Genomic DNA, 23,108 nt, shown 5'->3' with positions numbered 1-23,108 from the left:
ATTTGAGAGTCAGAGAGTTTGGGTTTAAATCCCAGTTCTGTAATTTACTAAATAGATAATTTGGGACACATTACTTAACTTCTCTGATGCTTGGTTTCCTCTTTTGTAAACTTGAGATGATAATATCTACTTTATAATAAGATAACATCATATAAAGCATCTGGCACATGGTAGATGCTTAAAACTGTAGCTCCTATTCATTATGGAGTGTTTTTCTTATTTATGATTAAATTCTATGTATCAGTAACTCAGGTAACTGGTTCATAAATCAAAACCTCTTTCAAACTTTGCAAAACTAGTAAGATTTATTAGAACAGGTATGGTATAGTTTAGTCACTGTATAAGATTTCACACCAATCAGAATGCCCCAGTTCTACTACATACTTGTCACATTAAGTAAGGCATCTAATTCTCCATGCGCATTTTCTTCTGGAGGAAGAAGGTATTCCATCCTAACACAGGTGTCCATTTAAAAGCTAACAGCATTATATCTGGCATTAACTTTACATTCATTTCAAAGTTGGAGGAAAATCATATGACTTATGGTGGGTCTCAAAACAGATATTAAAGATGGTTTTAAAATGTTCAGTATTTCATCAGTTCCATCTCTCTCCCAACCATAGATATGATGACAATGAAAAATTAAATATACTGTGAATTCCTTGAAAAAGGATCACAGCTATTCACAAGTGGCTATGATTTTTATTTAAGCATTAATAGCAATATATTTAAGTTTAAAGAGACACTTTCAAACTATGTAATCAGAATTTTTAAAATATACAGCAGTGTGGAAAAGCTTATGCTACTTGGAGCTCTCTTCCTTAGTACATTTCAAAATAGTCCTTCAACTAGGTTGGCATCTAAAAATATTATAGGGTCATAAAAATGACAATAAATGTACTGAACTCCTAATCTTATCACTTTACTACCGTGGTGACCTGTTGGTTCAAATTAACTCATTTTCATGGAGGGGCTTTTGGGGCAGCTGTGAGGCTGCTGTGTTAGCTACAGGAAGTTGCAGACTGGCAAATTTCATTCAAATGTAAACCTCTAAATTTGGCTACCTGGCACTGCAGGATCCTGTTGTTTGCAGTATGCAAAATAAAAATTATATACCATCTCGCTTGGTCAAAATGTATGGGCTTTTCGATATTAATTTCAATATTACTTCTGGAGAATTAGTATGGTGAGATGCAACTGCGTGAATATAATATCTTTTTTTTTAATAAATTTATTTATTTATTTTTGGCTGCGTTGGGTCTTCGTTGCTGTGCATGGGCTTCCTCTATTTGTGGCGGGCCGGGGCTACTCTTTGTTGCGGTGCACAGGCTTCTCATTGCGGTGGCTTCTCTTTGTTGTGGAGCACAGGCTCCAGGCGCGCGGGCATCAGTAGTTGTGGCGCATGAGCTCAGTCGCTCCGCGGAATGTGGGATCCTCCCAGACCAGGGCTCGAACCCTTGTCCCCTGCATTGGCAGGCGGACTCCCAACCACTGCACCACCAGGGAAGTCCCAAATACAATATCTTGAACAAGGTGAAAAGGAATGTGTTTTCCCTTCACATGAGCAATGATAACTAGTGCGCGTGCCGAAGGCTCATGTTTTAAGCTGTTCTTTCTCAACCTATAAATCTGGGACGCCAGCTCTAAAATCTATCTAGTGAAATCCTTCCCAGTCGCAACATAAGCCCTTTAGATCTCGTCTATGTTCTGTGAGACAAACTGAAGTTGTGTGTTATCATTGCTTTTTATATTACTTATCCATCTAAATATTTCCCAGGCCACCATAGAGAGCACAGCACTAATTACAGCTATAAGTAATTAAATGGAAATGTTTTATGTCATGGTGGTGGGTCATAAGAGTTTGTTAAAGTGGTCAAAATTCATCAAATTGTATGCTTAAAATTTGTGAATTTTATTATATGTAAATTATACCTTAATAAAGCTGACCTCCCCCCATAAAATAGAATATCCACTGAAGGACTAAAGAGTGTGTGTGTGTGTATATATATATACACACACACATATATATGCAGGGTAGATTTTTTTTATTTTACTTATTTTTGGCTGTGTTGGTTCTTTGCTGCTGTGCGTGAGCTTTCTCTAGTTGCGCTGAGCGGGCGCTACTCTTCGTTGCGGCGCGTGGGCTTCTCATTGAGGTGGCTTCTCTTGTTGCAGAGCACAGGCTCCAGGCACGCGGGCTTCAGTAGTTGTGCCTTGCGGGCTCTAGAGCACAGGCTCAGTAGTTGTGGTGCACGGGCTTAGTTGCTCCGCGGCATGTGGGATCTTCCCGGACCAGGGACCGAACCCATATCCCCTGCATTGGCAGGCGGATTCTTAACCACTGTGCCACCAGGGAAGCCCCCCACGGTAGTATTTACACACAGGGAGATGCAAATCCCACTAGATCTTTGTGAGCTTTTATATAATTATATGATCTCTCTGAATGTCCCTAAGTCTCCTTTATACTAATTTTTTAAACTATGATGTTTTCTGACTTTTATTTTCAAGTTATGAAAGCTCTTGGAAGGCAGTATGCTGTGGTAGTTAAGAAACAGGCTCTGGAATCAGAAAGGTCCTTGTCTGATCCCACCCACCACCACTAACAACAACCCTACCTGCAGGGGAACCTGAGTTATTCTCTCTGTTTCAATTTCCTCATCAAGATGAAAATAGCATTACTTATCTTCTGGGGTGGTTGTGATAATTAAATGAGTTAGTAGATATAACATATTTGGTCACGTGCCTAATGGTGTGCTTATGAAATTACTACAAGTGCATGCTTATGAATTTTATTTATAATCTAAATCTCTGCTGGAAAATGTTGGCAGTCATAGAAAAATAAAAAGTTAAAAATAAAAGCTGCTGTGGGTAAAACAGGACAGTATCTACTTCTAGTTTTAATACTTAGGGATTTGACTCTGTTTCAGGCAGTCAACAGTCTGGAGGTGGGGAGATGGTACCCAAAACAAAATAGAATTCTGCATAAAACAAATTTTGCTAATTTGTTGGGCTGGCTGGAAGTAAGGGAAATCACCAAAGCTAGGGGGTTTGGGGCAGGGGGTTTGGGTTGAAGGTTAGCATGGAAGGCGGGGAAAATGTTTGAGCAGAAGTAAGGACACAGAATGATGAGAAGATGATCACACCAAAAAGGCAGATTCCCCTAAGGAAGGGTGTTCAAATTAGCCTGATACATGAAGACTGGTTCTTGAGCTATTTTTGCCAAGATTGGGGAGCTGAACCTGGGACAGAGAACCTGGAAGGGAGCTGCCTCCCAAGAAATATAAACATAACTCTTCTGGAGAAACACAACCTCAAGTTAGGAACCCAGATTTTCACAGATTAAGGTCAACCAGATATAAGTTTCAGTCAAAGATCACCAAATGCACAAGGAAACAAGTCACTAAGAATGACAGTCAGCATAAACAATAAAGTTAAATTCCCAGGACTTTCAGGTATTAGAACTACCAAATACAAAATAAACAATAACATAATACATAATGAACACACAACAAAAGACCAAGCAAAATATTTTTAAAAATCAATGGAACTTCTATAAATGAAAAAATATCTAATCATTGATACTAAAAAAATTCAATGTTTGTGTTAAACAGTAAATTAGCTACAGTTGAAGAAGGAATTAGTGAACTGGATGTAGAGTTGAAGAAACCTATACCCATCTCTCCCAAAATATAGAACATAGAATCATGGATATAAAGGAAGTAACAAAAAGTTAAGAATATATAGGGGATAAAAGTAAAAGATTTAACATACATCGAAGATCCAGAAGGAGAGAATACAGATAATACAGGCAAGGCAATATTTAAGGAGAGGATGGTTGAAACTTTTCTGAAAGACATGTATCCCCAGCCACATGAAGCACACGCTATACAAGCAGAATACATTTTAAAAATCTACCTCAAGGTAAAATGAGATGGACTTGAAAAACCATAAAGACAAAGGGAGTATATTTAAAAAGTACTCAGAAAAGAAAGAAAGATTGTTACAAAGAATAAGTTTAAGGTTAATAGCAAACTTCTCAACAGCAATCATGGAAGCCACAAGACAGTGGAGGGCTATCTTTAAAGTGCTGACAAAAGAATAACTGTAAAGTTACAATTATGAACTCCAAAATAGTATCTTTTAAGTACAAGGGCAAAAGAAATTATATTTTCAGATAAATAAAAAACTGAAACAGTTTACCACCAACACCACCTACAGGGAAGGAATTTTCTAAAGGGTTATTTCAGAAGAAGGAAAATGAGATCGAGTAAAAAAGTTTGGAGGACAGATAAGCAAAAAAAATGATGAACATGTAAGTAAATCTAATACAGATTTACTTGATAAAATGATGATGAAAATAATTATGAAGTCTAATTTGTGGAGGTTTAATAAAAAGAAACAAGCTAAAATACAAGAAAATACATACTCGTGTAAATTAGGAGAGGAGCAATAAGAGTTAATGTCCTAAGGATCTTGTCTGTCAGTGGGAGGTTTAAGATACTGTTTGTAGGGACTTCCCTGGTGGCGCAGTGGTTAAGAATCCACCTGCCAATGAGTGGGACACGGGTTTGATCTGGGAAGATCCCACATACCGCGAGCAACTAAGCCCGTGCGCCACAACTACTGAGCCTGCAAGCCACAACTACTGAGCCCATGTGCTGCAACTACTGCAGCCTGCGTGCCTAGAGCCCATGCTCTGCAACAAAAGAAGCCACCACAATGAAGAGTAGCCCCTGCTCTCCACAACTAGAGGAAGCCTGCGCACAGCAAGGAAGACCCAATGCAGCCAAAAATAAGTAAAATAAAATAATTTTTTTTAAAAAGATACTGTTTGTTGGCTTTGTTAAATACGCCGGTAAAATTTTATGACTAATTTTATGACTAATCATAAAGAATGGAAATGGAGTGTTTACTTTCCACAGCAGGTAAAGGGCAAAAGTATGTAGGAGAAACAAACACAAGAGGCTTATTTTCATCAAATAATAAATAAAATCAACTAGGCTAGTAATTATGAAAGCTTTGTAGAGTCTTCAAGTATTAAAATTGGGTTGGGGTGGGGGGTGCAGTGCTGGCAATTTCACAGTAATAATTAAAACTGGGCAGAAGAAGAAGAAGGGATATAAGAAGACTGTTGGTAGCACTGGTGGTGGTAGAAGCTGCAGGGGCTGTGTTGGCACAGACTGAGTTCTGTTCATGCCTCAGGCAGAGGCCAGGGCAGAGCCACAGCAGCTGATGAACCAGTGCATGGCTGACAGGTGCCGATACTTCTGTCCATCAGGTTGGGCATGTGCACTGCGTCTCACAGAAGCCTTCCTCCTGGCCCCGGCCTTGGCCAGAGCAGTTTAAGGGAGCAGGCAGGAAGGAAAAGAGGCAGGAGAGCAAAAGGACATCTCCCCAGGCAGCACCCAGGACGGCTACGCCCTGCCACACCCTGCTTACCCAGTGAAGGAGGCTGAGGCAGAAGCCAGAGGGAATGGGCCCTGACACAGGCCTCAGAGGAAAGACCCAGACGGACAGAGCTGGAAATCAGAGGGAAACACTGGATAACATGGGCCCTGGCAACATGGGAAAATGTGCCCAAACACAAGTGCTTCTATAGTTAATCACTAACTCCTTTCCTTCCCATATAAGAATCACAGTACCCTGACCTACACCCACCTCTGACCCTGCATGCCCACGAGTTCCCTTCTGCCATTTGCCATTGTTAATTTATTAGGGAGTTTGAGATTAGCAGAGGCAAACTATTATATATAGAATGGATAAACAACAAGGTCCTACTGTATAGCACAGGGAACTATATTCAATATCCTGTGATAAACCATAATGGAAAAGAATATTAAAAAAATATATGCATAAATGAATCACTTTGCTGTACAGTACAAACTTACACAACATTGTAAATCAACTATATGTCAATAAATTAAACTTAACAAAACAAGAAAGTGTTAACTTATTAAATAGGAAAACATGTTTAGAGGAATATACCATAGATTTGAAGAGACATAAAAATGCATCTGAGTGATAATAGCTAATACTTACATCCTCCTTACTCTAAGCCAGGAACTATTCTAAGTGCTTGACCCGTAAAATCACGTTTAATCTTAATGTGCCCAAGATCACACAGCTGACAAGAGGCAGAGCTTGGATTCAAACACACACTCTGGTTCCAGAGTCTTCACTCTCAAATACTGTGCTACTTCTGAATGGTTGGAGGACATTTTGCCTGAAGAAGATACAAGTCCAGTTTGGGGCTATGGATGGAATGTTTGTACTCCACCCCCATAATTCATATGTTAAAGCCCTCATCCCTGGAAGCAACCTAAGTGTCCATCGACAGATGAATGGATAAAGAAGATGTGGCACATATATACAATGGAATATTACTCAGCCATAAAAAGGAACAAAACTGAGTTATTTGTAGTGAGGTGGATGGACCTAGAGGCTGTCATACAGAGTGAAGTGAAGTAAAAAAGCCCTGATCCCCAGCGTGATGGTATTTGGAGATGGGGCCTTTGGGGAGGTAGTTAGGTCATGAGGGCAAAGCCCTCATGAATGGGATTGGTGCCCTTATAAGAAGAGACACATGGAAAAGATGATCTCCCTTTGTGCCACATGAAGACACAGTGAGAAGACAACCATCTGCAAGCCAGGATGAGGGCCCCCAGAGAACCCGACCATACTTGCAACCTGATCTCAAACTTCCAGCCTCCAGAACTGGGAGAAATGTTTGTTGTTTAAGCCATCACGTCTATTTGTTATAGCAGCCCAGACTGATTAAGACAGTTGAGAAATGATGGGTTATCTTCAGATATTTGAAGAGCTATGTATGGAAGAAGGGTTTAACTTATTCTGTATGGACCAAGGAGATTAGAATTAAGAACATGACTCTCTTCAGCCTACTTTATCACAGCTGGAGGTCCCCAAAGAAGAAATAGGCTTTCTCAGAGGGTGCTGAGTTCTCCACCACTAGAAGCTAAATGCACCCAGGGCTGATAACATGGAGAGGATTTCAGCCTTGAGTGGTAGTTGAATGAGACTCTCTGTAAAATCTCTTCCAACTCTTGAGAGTCTGTAGGATTATTAGGGTCAAGACTAAGCGTTCAAATCCAAAGAGCTAGATGTTGAGGACTCACCTTTTACAACAGCAACATTGTTCCTGGGCATCTTGGAGCCAGAGCTTGCATTTGTATATCTTAAGACTCTGCACACCTGGATACTCTTCCTTCAGTGCTCAGCTTAAGCAACACCTCCTCCAGGATACGTCCCCCATCCCATCCCTAATACTGGCTTAGGTGTTCACCTCAGCCCACCTTACTTCTACAACGCCACTTCTCACACTACACTGAATTATCTGTTTCATCATCAATCACTCCCTGTATTAGTGTCCTAGGGCTACAGTAACAAATTACCACAAATGGGATACCTTAAAACAATAAAAATTTACCGTCTCACAAATCTGGAGACTAGAAGTCCAAAATCAAGTTGTCGGCGGGCCAGGCTCCCTCTGAAGGCTTTAGAAGAGCATCCTTCTTTGTCTCTTCCTAGCTTCTGGTGGTTTCTGGCAAACCTTAGTGTTCCTTAGCTTGAAGTTGTAACTCTCAGATTTCTGCCTCTTTCTTCAGACTGCCTTCTCCCCTCTGTGTGTGTGTCTCTGCGCGTCTCTCTCCTCTTCTTATAAGGGCAACAATCATATTGGATTTAGGGCCCACAATCCTCCAGGATGAACTCATTTTAATTTAACTAGTTTCATCTTCAAACCTTCTATTTCCAAATAAGTTCACATTCACAGGTTCTGGTTATTAGGACTTCAATATATCTTTTCAGGGCACATAATTCAACCAAAAACATCCCTCAACCTCCTATGCTCACTAAACTGCGGGATCTTTGATGGCTATTTTTATTCCACATATTTTTATTGTGTCTGTGATGAATCACGCTCTGTTCTGGACACTGAGAACGAGTCACAGTCAAGGTCTCTACCCTTAGTGAAGCTTCCATTCTACATGGAGGCAGAAAGCTTAAAAAGTGGCCATTCAATGTTAAAACCAAATACAAACATATTTGTGTGTGCATGTATGTATGTATTTATATAAATCATTGATATATATTTGATGAAGGATATTAACACAAACAGTAAAAAAAAAAAAAAAAAAACCAAAGGATAAATTATTTCATCTAGACTCTGCTTTTTGGCAAGTTTATCAGAATCTAAAACTTTGGTGGTTCTCTGTCCCTTGTTTGTTTTCTGGTATTGTGTTCTTAACTCTCATTTGACACCCTTCTAAGCTAACCTCTCCTAAAATGTTTCTTAGTAGCAGAAAATAAAGCTTGTAAAATGTATTCCTAAACTTTTTTAAGCTCAAACTTGCAACTAAAGAAGAAAACACTTGTGCCCCCTCTGTCTTCCAGGGCAGTGTCAGTTCTGCTCAGTCTCCGTTTGGCCCGATGCCAGGTGAGTACTGCAGTTCAAGGGGCAATTCCTTCCCTTTGAGCTAAATCAGGCATTTAGACTTGCATTCTTTCATAGCTGCCTTACAACACTTTCAAAAGTTTGCAGCTTTAAAACATTTATTTTTAAAATGTAAAATCAGGGAAGGCAGACCTCATTCAGTCATTCCTGAATTTGGAACGCATTCTGTCCAGCATAAGCTTATTGGGCAAAAGCAATAGCAATTAAGCCCTTGATACAGTTTTAAAATGTTTAAGATTCTGGCACTGTGGTCTGATAGATTATGCACTTGCTTCAGAACAGAAAGAGAGAGACTTGAGGGCAGGTGGAATAACAATTATTTACTGGTGCTTTCTATATGCCAGGCACTTAGTTAAGCATCTTACATTCATTTTAATACATATGTCTCATTAGGTACTCCTGGTGGGATGGAATAGGGGCATTCTTAATAATAATTTGGGGCACTCTCACATGTGTGTGTATACACATGTAGACATACACACACACACACACACACACACACACACACATGTTCCTTCCAGATCCCAAACTCAGAAGGGCATACGGTTTCTCAATAATTTTGGTAATCTTCAGAGCTGGAAAAGGGAAAGGAATAAGAGCAGGAGACGATCCCACATATCTGAATGTCTCTATGCTGTGTTTCCCAGTCATATTTATTGTCTCTGGAATCTGGTTGTATCTGCTCCATTCTACAGAAGAAAATTTCTGCAGCCTCTGTTATCATCTAGAATTATTCTTCCTCTTTTTAGGGAGAAAAATACCTGCTTAAAAAGCAAAGGGTTTTCTTCTCTGTGTTTTTTTATTTGGAAATTGGAAATACAGACATGAGATCCTGGAAGCCTTGTTTACTTATTCTTCATTCTGTTCTCAGCCTTAACCACTACTGTGGATATAAATTCATGGCATGAAACAAAACCTTATTTATTGATATTAATTTTCACTTGCACAGATGTTTTTTCTAGAGAAGTATGCTTACGATGAAACCTGTAACTGCAGCTTTCAAATTCATGAGCAGATTAGAAGTTTGGGGCTATAGAATTTAAGATGAAAGTGGAGTGAGTGGAATTGTGCTTTAAGTTTATACAGGGAATTTTGATTTCCTCTGAATGAATGAATAAATTCACATGTAATTGTTGAACACCGTATTATACGACTGGGTTTACAGAAAACGTGTAGGACATAAGCTCTGCCCCCATGGAGCTTGCAGGTCGATTGGAAAGAGGGCTGTAACTCAGCTGAGAGAGTATCGAGCATAATACGAAGTGCCACATCAGGTGGCAGGGGCCAAAGTGCTGTGTCTGGAGAGTCATGTACGACTAAGTCAGGGTAATAAGAAGGAGGGTCTTGATGAGTCTCTCTTCTCTCCCTGTGAAACAGTGGGCAGGGTGGGCAAGGACAAAGCTCAGAAGCGGTCCACTGTGGTTGGGGAAGGTGAGAAAGACAAGCACCCTCATCGTCCTCCCAGCTCAGCCTCTTTGTGACCTGAGGGAGTAGGTCTTAGCTAATTGGATCACACCCACCACCAGCTGGGGAAAAAAAATCAGTTTTACAGCCCTTGAGTCTGTGCTCCTGAACATGTTCTAAGTGATGAAGGGTTTCCTGCTACTACTGAGCTACGAGATCAGAAAGTCTTTAGCAAATACATCTCTTCTCCTCTGGGACTATTTCACTGGCCTTACCTTAAACGAGATTCTTCTCAGTTTCAGCCTCTCCAGGTTTCTACCAAGGGGAGCTTTCTGTGCCACGCATTCCCTTCTCACGCTTGCAGTGCCCAGGTGAGCTGAGTGAGAGACTCAACGTGGCCACAAGAGGGCAGCAAATAACACCAGACTCATCAAAGCCAGAAAACATTTTTTGTGGTCCTCTAACTTTGCTTCACAGAAGCAAAGCAAGCAGCCGTTTCTGGTGCCTAATAGGTACAAGTCACGGCCAGTGTACAAAAAAAATTAGAAGAAGAGTACAGCCTGCCTCTGATTTGGGGCGGGGTTATTGTCTCACCTTATCTAGAGATGCTGAGTCTCACATAACATGCCCCAGAAGCAGCCTCTTGTAAACGGTCCTGTATCTATGGGGGCAGAGCTCAGAAGCTGTGAAAAAGATACCTCATTAGAGGAAATGTAAATGCCAAGGGCTTCTTATTCTATCTCCTTAAGCCCAAAGAGATAGAATAAGCACAGCGCCTAGCACAGCACCTGGAACATTGAAGGTACACAAGAAGTGAGAGACACTGAACAGTTATTGCTCCATCTAAAGTGAACTTATCCCCAAAGGCAGAGCGAACTTTAAATGTATGAATTATTTGGGCTGCACCAGTTAAAAGAGGTAATGCCGCTGTATTTAATGCCTTTCAAGACATTTATTTATCTATTTAAATGTTGGCCTTGGCGTCAGGCCTGCGTTGGAAATACCATTTCACACGTGGAGAGACCTGGCTGCAACAGAGATGCCTTGACTTCCTCCGAGGAAACTTTTGCCCGTTTGTTTTCCCCTTGGCAACAGGCTCACGGGTGATGTCAGGTTACTATGGTGACAGGAGATCCCTCCTCTCCGACTCGGACTTCCACAACAGTAAGCAGTTCGCAAACGATGCCTGCACCCGAAGTGTGGCGAAGGACTTTGCCTGCGAGTCCTCGGCAGGGCAGGGCCACCCGGCCCACCTGGACTCCTACTTCCCGGAGCCCTACGGGGACCACCGCCCCACGGCCCTGACCCCCAACAGCGGCTCCCTGTTCAGCGCCTCACCCCTGCCACAGCTCCTGCCGTCGCCCTTCCCCAGCGAGCCCGCACACTTCTTGCTGGTGAGTATGCAGAGGCTTAGTTTAGGGGGTCACTAACGTCGGGGCTCCCGCGGCCCTGGTCAGCCCATGTGCTCAGCAACCAGGTCTGCTCGCCCCGGAGACCCCCGGCACGCTGCTCTGCGCCGCCCCGGGAGATGCCAGGATCCACGCCCAGGGAGCCCTCCCCAAAGATCCGTGCCAGCCACGCGGCAGGAAGCTCTATCCAAGGATTTGGGCGGGGACGACTGATAAAACAGGATATATATCCATTTTGTTAATATTCTACCGATTGTGCCAGATGTTTCCCCATTGTTCCTCCCGTGAGTAAGGAAAGAGCTCTGAAGTTACCTCGCAGACAGCGAGGCTGTCAGCCAGGGCAGGTGCATCAGGACTCCTCTCGCCCTCCCCCTCCCTGCCTCCCCTCTCCCACGATATTTCTACCCTCTAGAACCTTGTTCTCTCGCAGTCCTTCCAGAGATGAGTTCATAAAGAAGAATACTAGTAACTTTCTTATACTGTAAAGCCCTCAACCACAAAGGCATGAATCTCTGGAGATGGGATTTTAGACAAAACAGGCTGTGGGAGAGTAGGAATTAACATTATCGAGTATCTACTGCAGCCAGGAACTTTTATGTGCATTTGTTCATTTGATACTTGCAACAACTCAGGGTATAGTTATTAAAGCCCCATCTCACAGATGCACAAAGTGAAGTACTCAGAATCAGGAAGGTAGTAAGTGGCCCAGCCATGAATCGAACCCAAATCTTTCCAGCTCCAAGCCTATGAGGCTCTACCTTCTTGCTCACTGAGGGCAGATAGCCTTCGTAGCCCACTCAGAAGCCCACTGTGTAGCTTAGAGTCTACTTCTTCCACGAGTAAATGATGAGACGCTGTCAAAATGTTCACTTTATTATCTTCACATTTAATGTTTTCTGGGGAAAGGACTCTCTCTCTCACTCCACACACACACTTACAATCTAATTCTAGAGTAAGAAAGGAACTAAAACTTTCACTGCCAATGTCAAACACCAAAGGGGAGAGCTGCCTGGTAAGGAGGCTTTGGACAGCAGAGGGAGGACACCTAGTCTGCTTTGGAAGACATGGGCCAGCAGCACCCTGTGTTGGGAGGGAAATCTGCCCATGTCAGGTGATCACCTAATGACTAACCCCAGTGACCTTTCCATCCTTCTCAGAGGAACTCGTGGGAGCGAACAGTGCCCGAAGGCCTCAGCCAGCCAGACCCCGTGCCGGCCAATGCCCTGCAGAGCTTGGCGCCCAGCACAGGCTGCCTTTCCCAGCTAGAGTCGGGGAGCACTGCCCAGCACAGGAGCTCGAGTTGGGGGGCCCCCCTAGCGGGGGTTCAGTCCTACTCTCTGCACACACTGGAGGATCTGTACCACATGCAGGGGTACCCAACCACATCCCCCTACCCCTTCACCTCTTTCATGACAATGTCCAATGACCCACCACCCAAGGTGGGGCCCTTCTCCCCGGATGAGGGGGCAGACACCTCTGTCCTCCAGGACCCTGTTCCGTGGACCAGAGAAGATGGGAGCCTGGCATGGGGGGCATATGAGTGCCGCCAAGCTTACTGAGCACGCCAGAGGACTTCGGTGCTTTTCTTTAAGTCAGTGTCTGTATTCACAGACTGTTGTGGTGTGGCAGCTCTTTCAGAACTGGATTTTCAGGATAAGCCATCGTGCCACCCTTTGTTAATGGACGATGATGGCATTTATTTGTGATCCTCCCACTGTAACCCCACTGAAACACACCACAATGTGAATTCAGTGTGTCAGGGACCATATTCTAGTTAGACAGCCTGACAGTGAGGTCTCTGGGGGAATTTAGTAACCCATTATGTTCTGAATCTTTTGTTATCTTTGAAGTATCATTTTTAGCACTGATAGTTTTTTCTTAAATTACATTAAAAACTTCATGCAGATCATAAAACATACTGATTTCCCTGTCCAGTTTTTCTTAGTTATGAACTATGTGTGTTCTTCAATAAAAGAGAATGCATAGGATATAATATAGATTAGGGTGCATAAAACAAAACTCATTTTATATCATGTGACTTTATAAAGTGTGAAGCATTATATGCATTTATCCCCTTACAGTGACTTGCAAATAACAATAACTTGCAAGTAACAAATGTGACACCACATATAAATGCTTTATTGTCATTAAAATGAGCTCAGGACACTATGGCTTCATAAATAAGATGGTTTTGACTCCGCACTAAAGCCCAGGATGTCCAAAAATCAGGCTAATCCAAAAAACAACAAAGACCAAAGGCTTTCTTTGATCATGGTAGCCTTAATTAAGCTAGACATTGTCTCTCTGATGGAATAAACCGACAGTTATCAGAATGCATTAGCAAAATGGACATTCTATGATCAAATAAGAATGCATGCATTGTAAGGAAAACACAGAGAGCAGTCCTGGACTGTCTGCAAGAAACAACAGACTACAGAACACCAAGAAGCAAAGGGTCTTTGGAAAAGGAAATGTTGTCAGGTCCTTTGACAACATGACCTTTGAAGAAAGACCTTGTTGATGGCTCACTGGTCAGAAATATATAGCTCTTACTATATATAAATGAAGAAACTGACATTTGAAGCATCAACCTGTCTCATGTAAGTCTGACTGGTGTGGACTCCTTTGGCAATTAAATTCCCATAGTAATTCCCACCAAGCAGTGTGCCTGTCTGCAGGCCAAGCCCATCATAAACACCTTGCACACACTTTAACTTTGCAAAGTGTGAGTCAAGGCTCACAGGTCACACCCACAATCTTCCTCTTGTCTTTCTAACACCTTCCTTTCTTTATTCCCTTCACCACATTTTTCTGACCCATCGGGTCTCTCCTGACACAGTGCTTTTTCCCTCCATCTCCTGGGGGCCCAAAGCCCCTCAATACAGTCTCCATCGCATCCTCTGTGACGGGGTTTCATGCTCTCGGTAGGAGTCTAGAGAGTCAAATACGGATATTAATTTCCACTTAGAAGTGAATAATTGATATTCTTCCTTCTCTAGGCCTTCAAGGGTATATTCTGGTTGAGCAAACACGCACATAATTTGTGGAGTTCTCACAGAAATACTTGAATAGGAGCCTTCTTTTACCTCACACCCTTCATCCCGCTCCTGGGAAGAGCATCCCTGGAGGAACAAACCAAGGAGCATTCGTGGTCCATAGCTGCTGGGCTGCACTCTCCCGGGTCCCCGGCCTAATCCTTCCCTCCCACCACTCCTTTTCACAACCTGATCTTTACTTTGCCCAATATTTGCTCTTCAATGGAAGGGGGCAGCTTCTACCATGGGAGAGAGCTGCCCTTCTCAAGTCTGCTGAGACTGGAGACCTTAGTCCTGGTTGCCAGCATCTTCGGTAGAGCCATCTGTCATCCAGCCTCACTCATACCTGGATGGCAGGCCCCACATCAGAAGGAAGAGATCTGGCCCTCCCTATAGATGCAGGGTCTTCACAAGGAAGGGTCTCGAAGTCACTTTTCTAGATTGGTTGTATAAATTTTAAAATAATTACAGTCATCTACTGCTTACCATTTGTTACTAAGTAGCACACAACACAATAATCATAAGTTTATGTGTAAGTCATAAATATGTGTTCCTATAACTTTAATTTTGGTTTAATTATAACACTAAATGTTAGGCATGCTTATTTCTCTTAGTTTGCTATTGTCTATTCACCTATTATGTTCATCTTCTCACAACCTGAGGATGTACTGGCTCTCAGATAAGTAGAGCTCAGTGACCAGTGGTGTCTACATTCTTCTTAGAGCATCCAAGCCCTTTCATAGTGTTTGGCAAATTTAATTTATAAAAAAGGAGACACACACAGGCCCATACTCTGTCTAGTATCCGTTTCAGTTCTCTAGTCTAAAGGATCAAGTGGAGTAGGGAATGGTGCTAATAATTCCAAATGGTAAATGACTTTTAAGAATTCTATTTAGCTTGACAGTGTTGCTATATTGCATATATTTTAATTTGGTTCTGTTTTATTGTTCTGGGAATTTACAATACTTTGTTAAAAAGTGAAACCAAGATATAAACTTATGCTAGGAAAATAAATTATATTTCCCCATCCCATTTCCCATTCAAGTACTCTCTATTTCCTACTGCATGCCAGGGACTAACTGCACCTTTATGTAATAATGCAGAATGCCAACATAAAGATTATACATGTTCTCCTCTCCCTCTCCTTCTTAAACCTGCTCTTCTCAGACTCACAGCTTTCCGGGGGAAGCCAGAGAAAATTTAAGTGTTCAGGTTCAAAACACCATCTCTTTTAGGTCCCTTAAGATTTCAAGTAAGCAGAGATGGTGATGTCAAATTCAAGCTAAGAAATCTCCCTAGAGGATAATGTCCAAAAAAAGTGGAAAGCAAAATTTTCCCATGAAAAGGCTAAAATATAGACAATCACCCCATACATCGCTGAAAACAGATATTATAGCATGTAGTTGAAAGTGTTTGTACTTCTCTTACAATGTTATACAAACCCCAAAGAAAGAGAGAAGAAAACCACAGCTTTACCTCATTTATTTAATAACTGCTTTTAAATCAGCATTATGACTTGCTACAGCTCAGTTAATAATACAATATGATGGCAAGGGGAAGACTTCAGTACTAGAGTACTGTACAGAAAATTCCACAAAGGGAAAAGAATTACTAATCCCAATAGCAAAATATATATTTGCATACATACATATATATGTATATACACGTAAATGTAAACGTATATAAAGGAATTACTAGTACCTCTGTGATCCATTTTTAATACGTAAATCTGAATAATACATTCACAAGAAATAAAGCATCAGGTTTTAAAGAACTGAAATAACAATTGATGTCCAAGGTTTAAGTCACATTACGTTACAGTCATTCTACCAACCACACATCAAAATTATACTCTTTCTTTATGTTCTACCATTAGGTTCTGTCTAAGGTATCCTCGCTGTTCAAAACAATATTACACCGTTCATCTTACACACCATATTTGATAACTACTGACTCTCGAGAGCTTAAGTGCAAAATCGTACGCTCTGGCTAAAAAGGATTCTCTAACTAGATTCATCAAGGGAAGGACAGTTCTGTGTCCTCAGCACCTGGCTTAGTGTCCAGCAGGTTGTAGGTGCTCAGTAAATCTCTGTTAAATTGAGGGAAAATTATACCACAAAGATGAGTAACAACTTAGACCCCAACACTGTGGGTGACAATTCTGATGTATAAGAAAGTCCTCACCATGCTTAGTATTTAACTTAGTCATACTCTCTACAAATCATGACAGTACTGGCTATTGAGTTGTAGTGGTAATATATTTAAGACGACTGATTTCATATTTTTAAATGTCTTTAAGAAGGAAAATTACTGAACCTTTGAAGTAGCATAGAAAAATGTTTATATATTCATTTAGTATCTATGTAGACTATAAATATTGCTAAGAATTCTTATAAATAATAGTTATTCAGTGTTTGGTATTATCTCTGGTGTGATTAAAACACATATGATAAATAGATCAGGAATTAGAATCCCTAAAGATCAGGTTAAATAAATAATAAGAAAATCTTCTATAATTATTTGTAAATGATGACACCATGTTATATTTGATCTTTGCTATAAAAGTGTCCTCTAATCATAATCTCTGATAAATGTGTGGGTTTGCAATATGCAATGTCATTGTCAGTATATTACAAGCCAAAAGGAAAAGAGAGAAAAAAAAAAAATTTACAAGTTCCAAAAGGAAAAAAATGTGGACAAAACAAATAATACCTAGGAATTACCTTTTCAAATTGGGAAAATTGATAGCCATCCCTGCTAACCTTCTCTCTTAACCAAATATCTTGAGTGGATAATCTAAAAGTTTAAGGCTTAAAAAATTAATTTAATCATAAATGAAATATCACTTATTTCTTAACCTTGATAATATATTCACAGGCTTTTATCACAGTAATCTTTATGTTTTTGTATGTCTCAAATGTTGCATAATAAAAATGTCTTGGGAGGGTGGGAGGGAGGCAGATGCAAGAGGGAAGAGATATGTGGACATATGTATATGTATAACTGATTCACTTTGTTATAAAGCAGAAACTAACACATCATTGTAAAGCAATTATACTCCAATAAAGATGTTAAAAAAAAAATGTCTTAAGTAAAAGATGAACTTTTCAAGCAGAATCTGATGGTATCTTCCTAAATTAAATGATAAACTATCAAATGCTCATTCCCCATGGAAGTCTCTTAAAGTAAAAACTTTGGATATATTTTATGGGAAGAGACTGACTTACCACAAATCATTAAATAGACTTCATCTAACAGTCTTCCTGGTCATTTTCATATAGACCAAACATTCACATTGGACCCAGTAAGTACTTGTTTCCTCCATGTTTTTGGAACTTGATATTTCCCACAAGGTTTGGTAACAGTGTCCCACAGTCAGAATGACAAAAGAACTTTGCATTAATAAAGAGAATTTAGAGCCATAGTCAAATTTGGAGGGAATAAACTCCCTCTTTTTCTTCTACTGGAAGTCTTTTCATTTCATGTGTCACATGTGTCTAATTTAATAATATCTTCTAAATATAATGTTCTGTAGTGTCATTTGCATACAAAAGCCTGCCAAAAAATTTCAGTTAAAATATTCGGTTTAAAACTTAAAAAAAAATGTATTCTATTCCCATTATTCTGGTGCTACAGGACTTTAAGAAGGCCAAGGACCAACTAAAGGGTTTCTGAGATCTGTGGCTCAGAGATTTGAAATACTACAACATATGAAGGACTAGAGAAATTACAGATGGTGAATCTTAAAAAGAGAAGGTTTGCAGTGGGGGTGGAAGGGGACATGATAACTTCTTCAGGCTTAGCCCTCGGCCTGGTCAGAGCAGATCATCAGTATACGCTTGTTGAATGAATGAATGAATGAATGAACAAATGAATGAGCCAAACAGACCTGTAATGAAGGAGCAGTGGTGTGGACATGGGAGAACAGGTATTCCATGTTACTCACCAAGCAGCTGATGACAGAAAGCAGGACTATCAGTCTGTATTTCTGGTGCTTGGTACCAGGCCTGGTACATAGATGGTGCTCAGCTGATATACCGCATTGGATTTTGTCTCAGCCAATGATCATTATATTTAAAGCAGTCCAACAGTGGAACAGGCGGCCTGACACACGGTGAGCTCCCACTTCCTCTACGGGCTGCCAGCTCAGCCAAGTGGCGGAGGGAGCCTGGGCCAGACAATCACCGGCAGGGATATTGGAAAAACACTCCAAGTCTGTCTCAGTCCCTCAAAGATCCCTTCCAACATCCAAACATCTGGATCCTATGTTATATGTTGAAGCAAGTGAGCCTGTTAAAGCCCACAACATTTTTTTCACTCTTTTATTAAAAACCCCAAAGAGATGATCAGGACCTCAGGGCAGACACCTTGAAGGTGACCATGACCCCAGCAAGAAAGAAGAGTTTCCGGTCTGAGACGCACACACTGTCATTAGCCTAATTAGCAGCTTCCCCTCCCCTCCAGTCAGCCTCTTCTCGGGGTTCCGGTGACCCCAGTGTTCACAGACCACTCTCCAGTCAGTATCTGCACTGCCCCAGCCTCCCCACACACCCCGACAGTAGAGCAGACAGGACACACTGTCCACGCGCGCAACTCTGACATGTGGGTTTGCATGTCTCACGGGCAATATTTTCCAATGTCAATCACAACACACTGGTGGGTCATTATATTAGCGACTCCGAATCAACATAGATTTTTTTCATGAATAGAATGAGATGGAAAAGATGGAATAGAAATCTTCAGGATATCTCTTATGCCTAGGTGTACATTGTTCCATGAAAAGTTTGTTTTGTAAACATATAAATATTGTCATAGATATAGTATGTGAACATGTAAAATGAATTTCCAAGTGTGGGTTGAAGTCCGAAAAGTTTGAAAGCCTCTGCTATAAAAGATGAGGAAGACAACAATGTAAATTAAGAGTAAGGGTTTAGCATCTGATTTATCAAAGTTTGATTCCCAATCCTGCCATGTGTGTGCTCAGTAATCTTGGTCATGTTGCTCATCCTTCTGAGCCTGTTTCCTCACCTGTGACATGGGGAGGCTATACCATACAGGGCCTGACATGCAATAAACACTCAATAAAGGACAAACTCTAAAAAGTCCATAAGGAACATCCAACTCCATGGGGCCTCAGAGCTGACCCGGTTATTCCAGGCCTCATGACACACGCGGCCCCACAAGGAGGGTTCACAGGACCCAATTTAAGAAGAACCCTCCCTCACCCCCGCAGGTGTGGCATGTGGCTCTTAAACACCTGTGCTGGGGTTCTGCAATTATAGAAACAGGGGGAACGAAAGTCCTTATTGTTGAGCTAAAAACTGGGGGGCTTCTTTCTCAAATCAGGGCTCAGGCCTAAGGAAACCCAGTTTTCTGAAGTTGCTGGCTAGCAAAAGCACTGGAACATCCATCCCAGCAGCAGGGGCCAATGCAGAAGCCCCCAGAACTGCTGTCCTTCTTTGGGCAGAGGCTTCTGGAGGAAGGGACAAAGAGGTCTTTGCCGTCTCTACAGAGCCCGTGACTTCCAAGGAGCTCACCTCTCACTCAGCCCTGCCTGCCTTCTCCAAAGGGCAGCCAATCATCAGCATCAATTTCAATGATGTTGCCAAGGGCGCTCAATGGCCTCCTGCCATCGCTGTCCACTTCCACATGAAAGGAGAAGTTAGGAAGGAGACTAAGCCTGAAAAAATGAGACAGCACCCCAGAACATGGGAAAACAGACACACACAGAATGCCAGGGAGAAAAACAGCAATGTAGGTAAGAAATAGAAAGCAATGACGAGAAGAGAGACAAAGAGAAAGAAACTCAGAAAAAAATAAACACAAAGGCCATAGAGGAAGATTTTTTTAAAGCAAACCAAAAAATAAGTATAAAACAAAAAGGAGGACAAAAGAGGAAAGAAGTTATGGAAGAAGCTATGAGGACAAGAGACTGTCCCTAATTCTACACCGCTTTGCTCACTGTTCCTTCAGAAGGGGCTGTGCCCACACACAGCAGGACAGGGAGAAAGAAATAGGGGCTCTCTGAACTCCCAGCATCCTTCGCCTCCTCATGAGTCTGGTCTTGAGGTACATCAGGGAAACTCAGGACACAGGCTCGGTGCCTTTGGAGAAAGAGAGAGGCTCCAGAAGCTGATAGATTCCAGCTGGGCTGGGGACAAACACACCCCACACCTCCTGCCAGGTGCCATCTCGAGTGTTCCCAGCCCTGATTCCCTCCCCCAGAGACACAGCTTCAGTTGCCAAGCAACTCTGATCCATCACAGACCCTGGTGTCTTGTCACTCTTCGAGCCCCTTTCTTCCATTTCTGTGTGCTCCTTCCTGCATCCAACACATTCCAGGGCATTCGGGTATTTTTCTGGTGGCCTGAGGGGCTCAGCTCCACTTCTTGAATTTCAGAGAATTCAGAGAACAAAGAACAGAGGCCTATAACCATTGCCTGTCCTGGCAACATGGAAATGTCTTGGCTTATCTGGAAAGGGAGCCCCACCCTGCCCTCCCTTGGGGACCAGGAGAGGATTTGGCCTGGCACCCACTCCCTCTCTGGACCACTCCTGTCTTCTCAGCTTCCAAATCACACAGACGAGGTACAGCAAGTGGTTGGAGAACGGAACCCAGCACAATCCCTGGTCATTTGTGAGGGGCTTAGTCCTGGACCAATGACGCAGTTGACTTCATATCCCTCTCACCCAAAGTGTGAAGGCCTGACACAAATCCATATCCTTTCAGCTAGAATGAGCAGAAGCCAAGCTTCTCATTTCTCTCAACACACGCTCCTGCAGCAAAAAGGCAGGGATGGCTCTAGAGGGATAAAGAGGAGAAAAAAGGGAACTTCACAGTGAAAAATACACCAGCTTCAGAAACTCTCCAGAGGGTGAAGCCCCACAGGCATCCCCAGCTCTGTGGGGAGGAGCAAAGGGTCTTAACAGGCAGGCATTCTGTATTGAAACCCCAGTGTCTGGGGCACAGACAAAGAGCGGAAGAAAGGGGAGGGAAGCCAGCACGTGGCCAGGCGGGGCCAGAAGGAGATGAGGCACAGAGCTGAGGCCTCTGCAGGCCTCCAGCCTGCAACCTGGGCCCAGAGGGACTCCTTGCCAGGCCAGACCTACTGGCTGCCATGTTCACTCCCCAAAACCTAAGATTTTCTCTTAAAACAGAGACTGAAGAGATGGAAATCAGTCAGCCCGGCCAGCCTGGCTCAGGTGGTCCTGAAGGGCAGCCTAAGTCACTCAAGGCTCCCTGAGCTGCCTTTGAGGCAGAAATACAGAGCATCTTTGAGGACTCCTGCTCTGTCTGTGGGAAGGTGGGCAAAATGCTCAAAATACAATAAAAGCAAGGGCCAGGCCCCAAAGGGGTCTCACTCCCTGTTTCTGTGGACTCTCTGTGGGGTGCCTGTGTGCAGGATTTCTGCAGAAGATAGTCCATTTTGTTAAGCCTTTGAATATTCAAATTGAAAGTATCGCGCAATCATTGATTGTCAAATCATGGGTTTCTAGAGGTTTTAAATACTTGGCATGAGGGGGAAAAAACTCAAACCTATACCCGAAGGTATAAAACATTAATTCTGTTTGCCTCCTGCTCCAGGAACCTGGGTGCAGCTGGATGCTTTGTGAAACTTTAGAAATGTTGCATCTCTGCCTCTCCCCCCGCACAGGAGCCCTTCTAGGCGCTGAGTCCCTGCAGCTGCAGCATCCAGCCACCAACCCAGCTTCTGCTGACCACGATGTCGGGTAACTCGGCTGCTTGTCCTGGGGTAGGGTCACGAGGGCAAGGGGCGTTTTGATCCGGGTGTATTTCCACGGCTTTTCCTGCATGGAACAGAGAGGCACAAAGTCAGGGCATGCAAGTAGGAGCCGGGGATCCGGAGAAGGCACGGGCCACGCTGTGGCCGCTCCCACTCCGCGCCTGGTCCCGAGGTCAGAGGCCCACAGGCCCAGTTGGCCGCTGTGGCGTCCGCGTACCCCGGTCCACCACCGGTCCTTTCACTTGGCCATAGTTGTGACCCTGGGACTTCCCGGCGCGGACTTTGTGCGCCCAGCAGCGGCGGCGCGAGCTAGAGGCTCACGGTGAGCCCGGGACTCAAGCCGGCTGAGCCGGCCGCACAGAGCTGAGCCGTGGCGGTCCCTGTGCGGACCCCGGGCCGCACCCACTGTCCGCGGGGCCGCGGACGCGGCGAGGAAGTCGCAGGGAGACGCTGGACCGCGGAGAGGGCGCGGCGCCCAGGCCCTGCGGGCCAGGCGCGGGATTCCTTGGGTCTGGGCGAAGAACACCGCGACCTCCTTTCCCGGGGAGAAGCCTAGCTCCCAGGACCCGGCCCGGGGGGCTCCCAGCTGTCCTGCTGCGGTCTCCGCAGTGACCAGGCGAGGCGCTGGCGACCCGGCCCTGTCGCCGGGCGCCCCGGCTGATCGCGCGGCCCGCCCCTCTCCGCGCGGCTCTCCCGCGCTCACTCCAGGGTCGAAGTCAGGGCGGGAGTCGCTCCTGGGATCCCGCGGCCACCTCCGCCCGCAAACGCCCGCCCGGCCCGACCTACTCACCGCGGCTCCGCGGGGCCCGCCCGGGGCCGCGGCTGCCCCCGCTCCCGGCGCGCAGGACGCCCTCCCCGCCGACCCCTAGGGCGCGCTCGGCCTCTCCCGCGAGCCGGGCACCCAGGCCCGGCCCCGCCAGCCCCAGGGGCGGCCCCTTCCGGAGGGCGGCCTCCCGGCCGAGTGCGCGGTCCTCGGCCGCCCCGCACGCCTTCCCCAGCTCGCGCTGCGCGGACTCGACTCGGAGTCTTCGGGCGCCGCGGAGAA

The 23,108-nt window shown here is 43.8% G+C and overlaps 1 protein-coding gene across 1 annotated transcript in view; it reads left to right on the top strand.

Annotated features, from left to right (window-relative positions):
- POU2AF2 (POU class 2 homeobox associating factor 2) overlaps positions 1–12,842 on the top strand; it is a 35,468-nt gene extending 22,626 nt beyond the window's left edge. Inside the window, exons 3-5 of the mRNA XM_028164182.2 lie at positions 8,410–8,452; positions 10,970–11,268; positions 12,441–12,842. Of these exons, the coding sequence (XP_028019983.2) occupies positions 8,410–8,452; positions 10,970–11,268; positions 12,441–12,842 (744 nt within the window). The remainder of the gene's footprint in view (positions 1–8,409; positions 8,453–10,969; positions 11,269–12,440) is intronic.
- Positions 12,843–23,108: the final 10,266 nt, after the last annotated feature.

This window comes from Balaenoptera acutorostrata, chromosome 9 (genome assembly GCF_949987535.1).
Source record: "Balaenoptera acutorostrata chromosome 9, mBalAcu1.1, whole genome shotgun sequence".
Taxonomy (NCBI): Eukaryota; Metazoa; Chordata; class Mammalia; order Artiodactyla; family Balaenopteridae; genus Balaenoptera; species Balaenoptera acutorostrata.
Note: the sequence above shows the minus strand (reverse complement) of the source record. Positions and strands in the feature narration are given on the sequence as shown.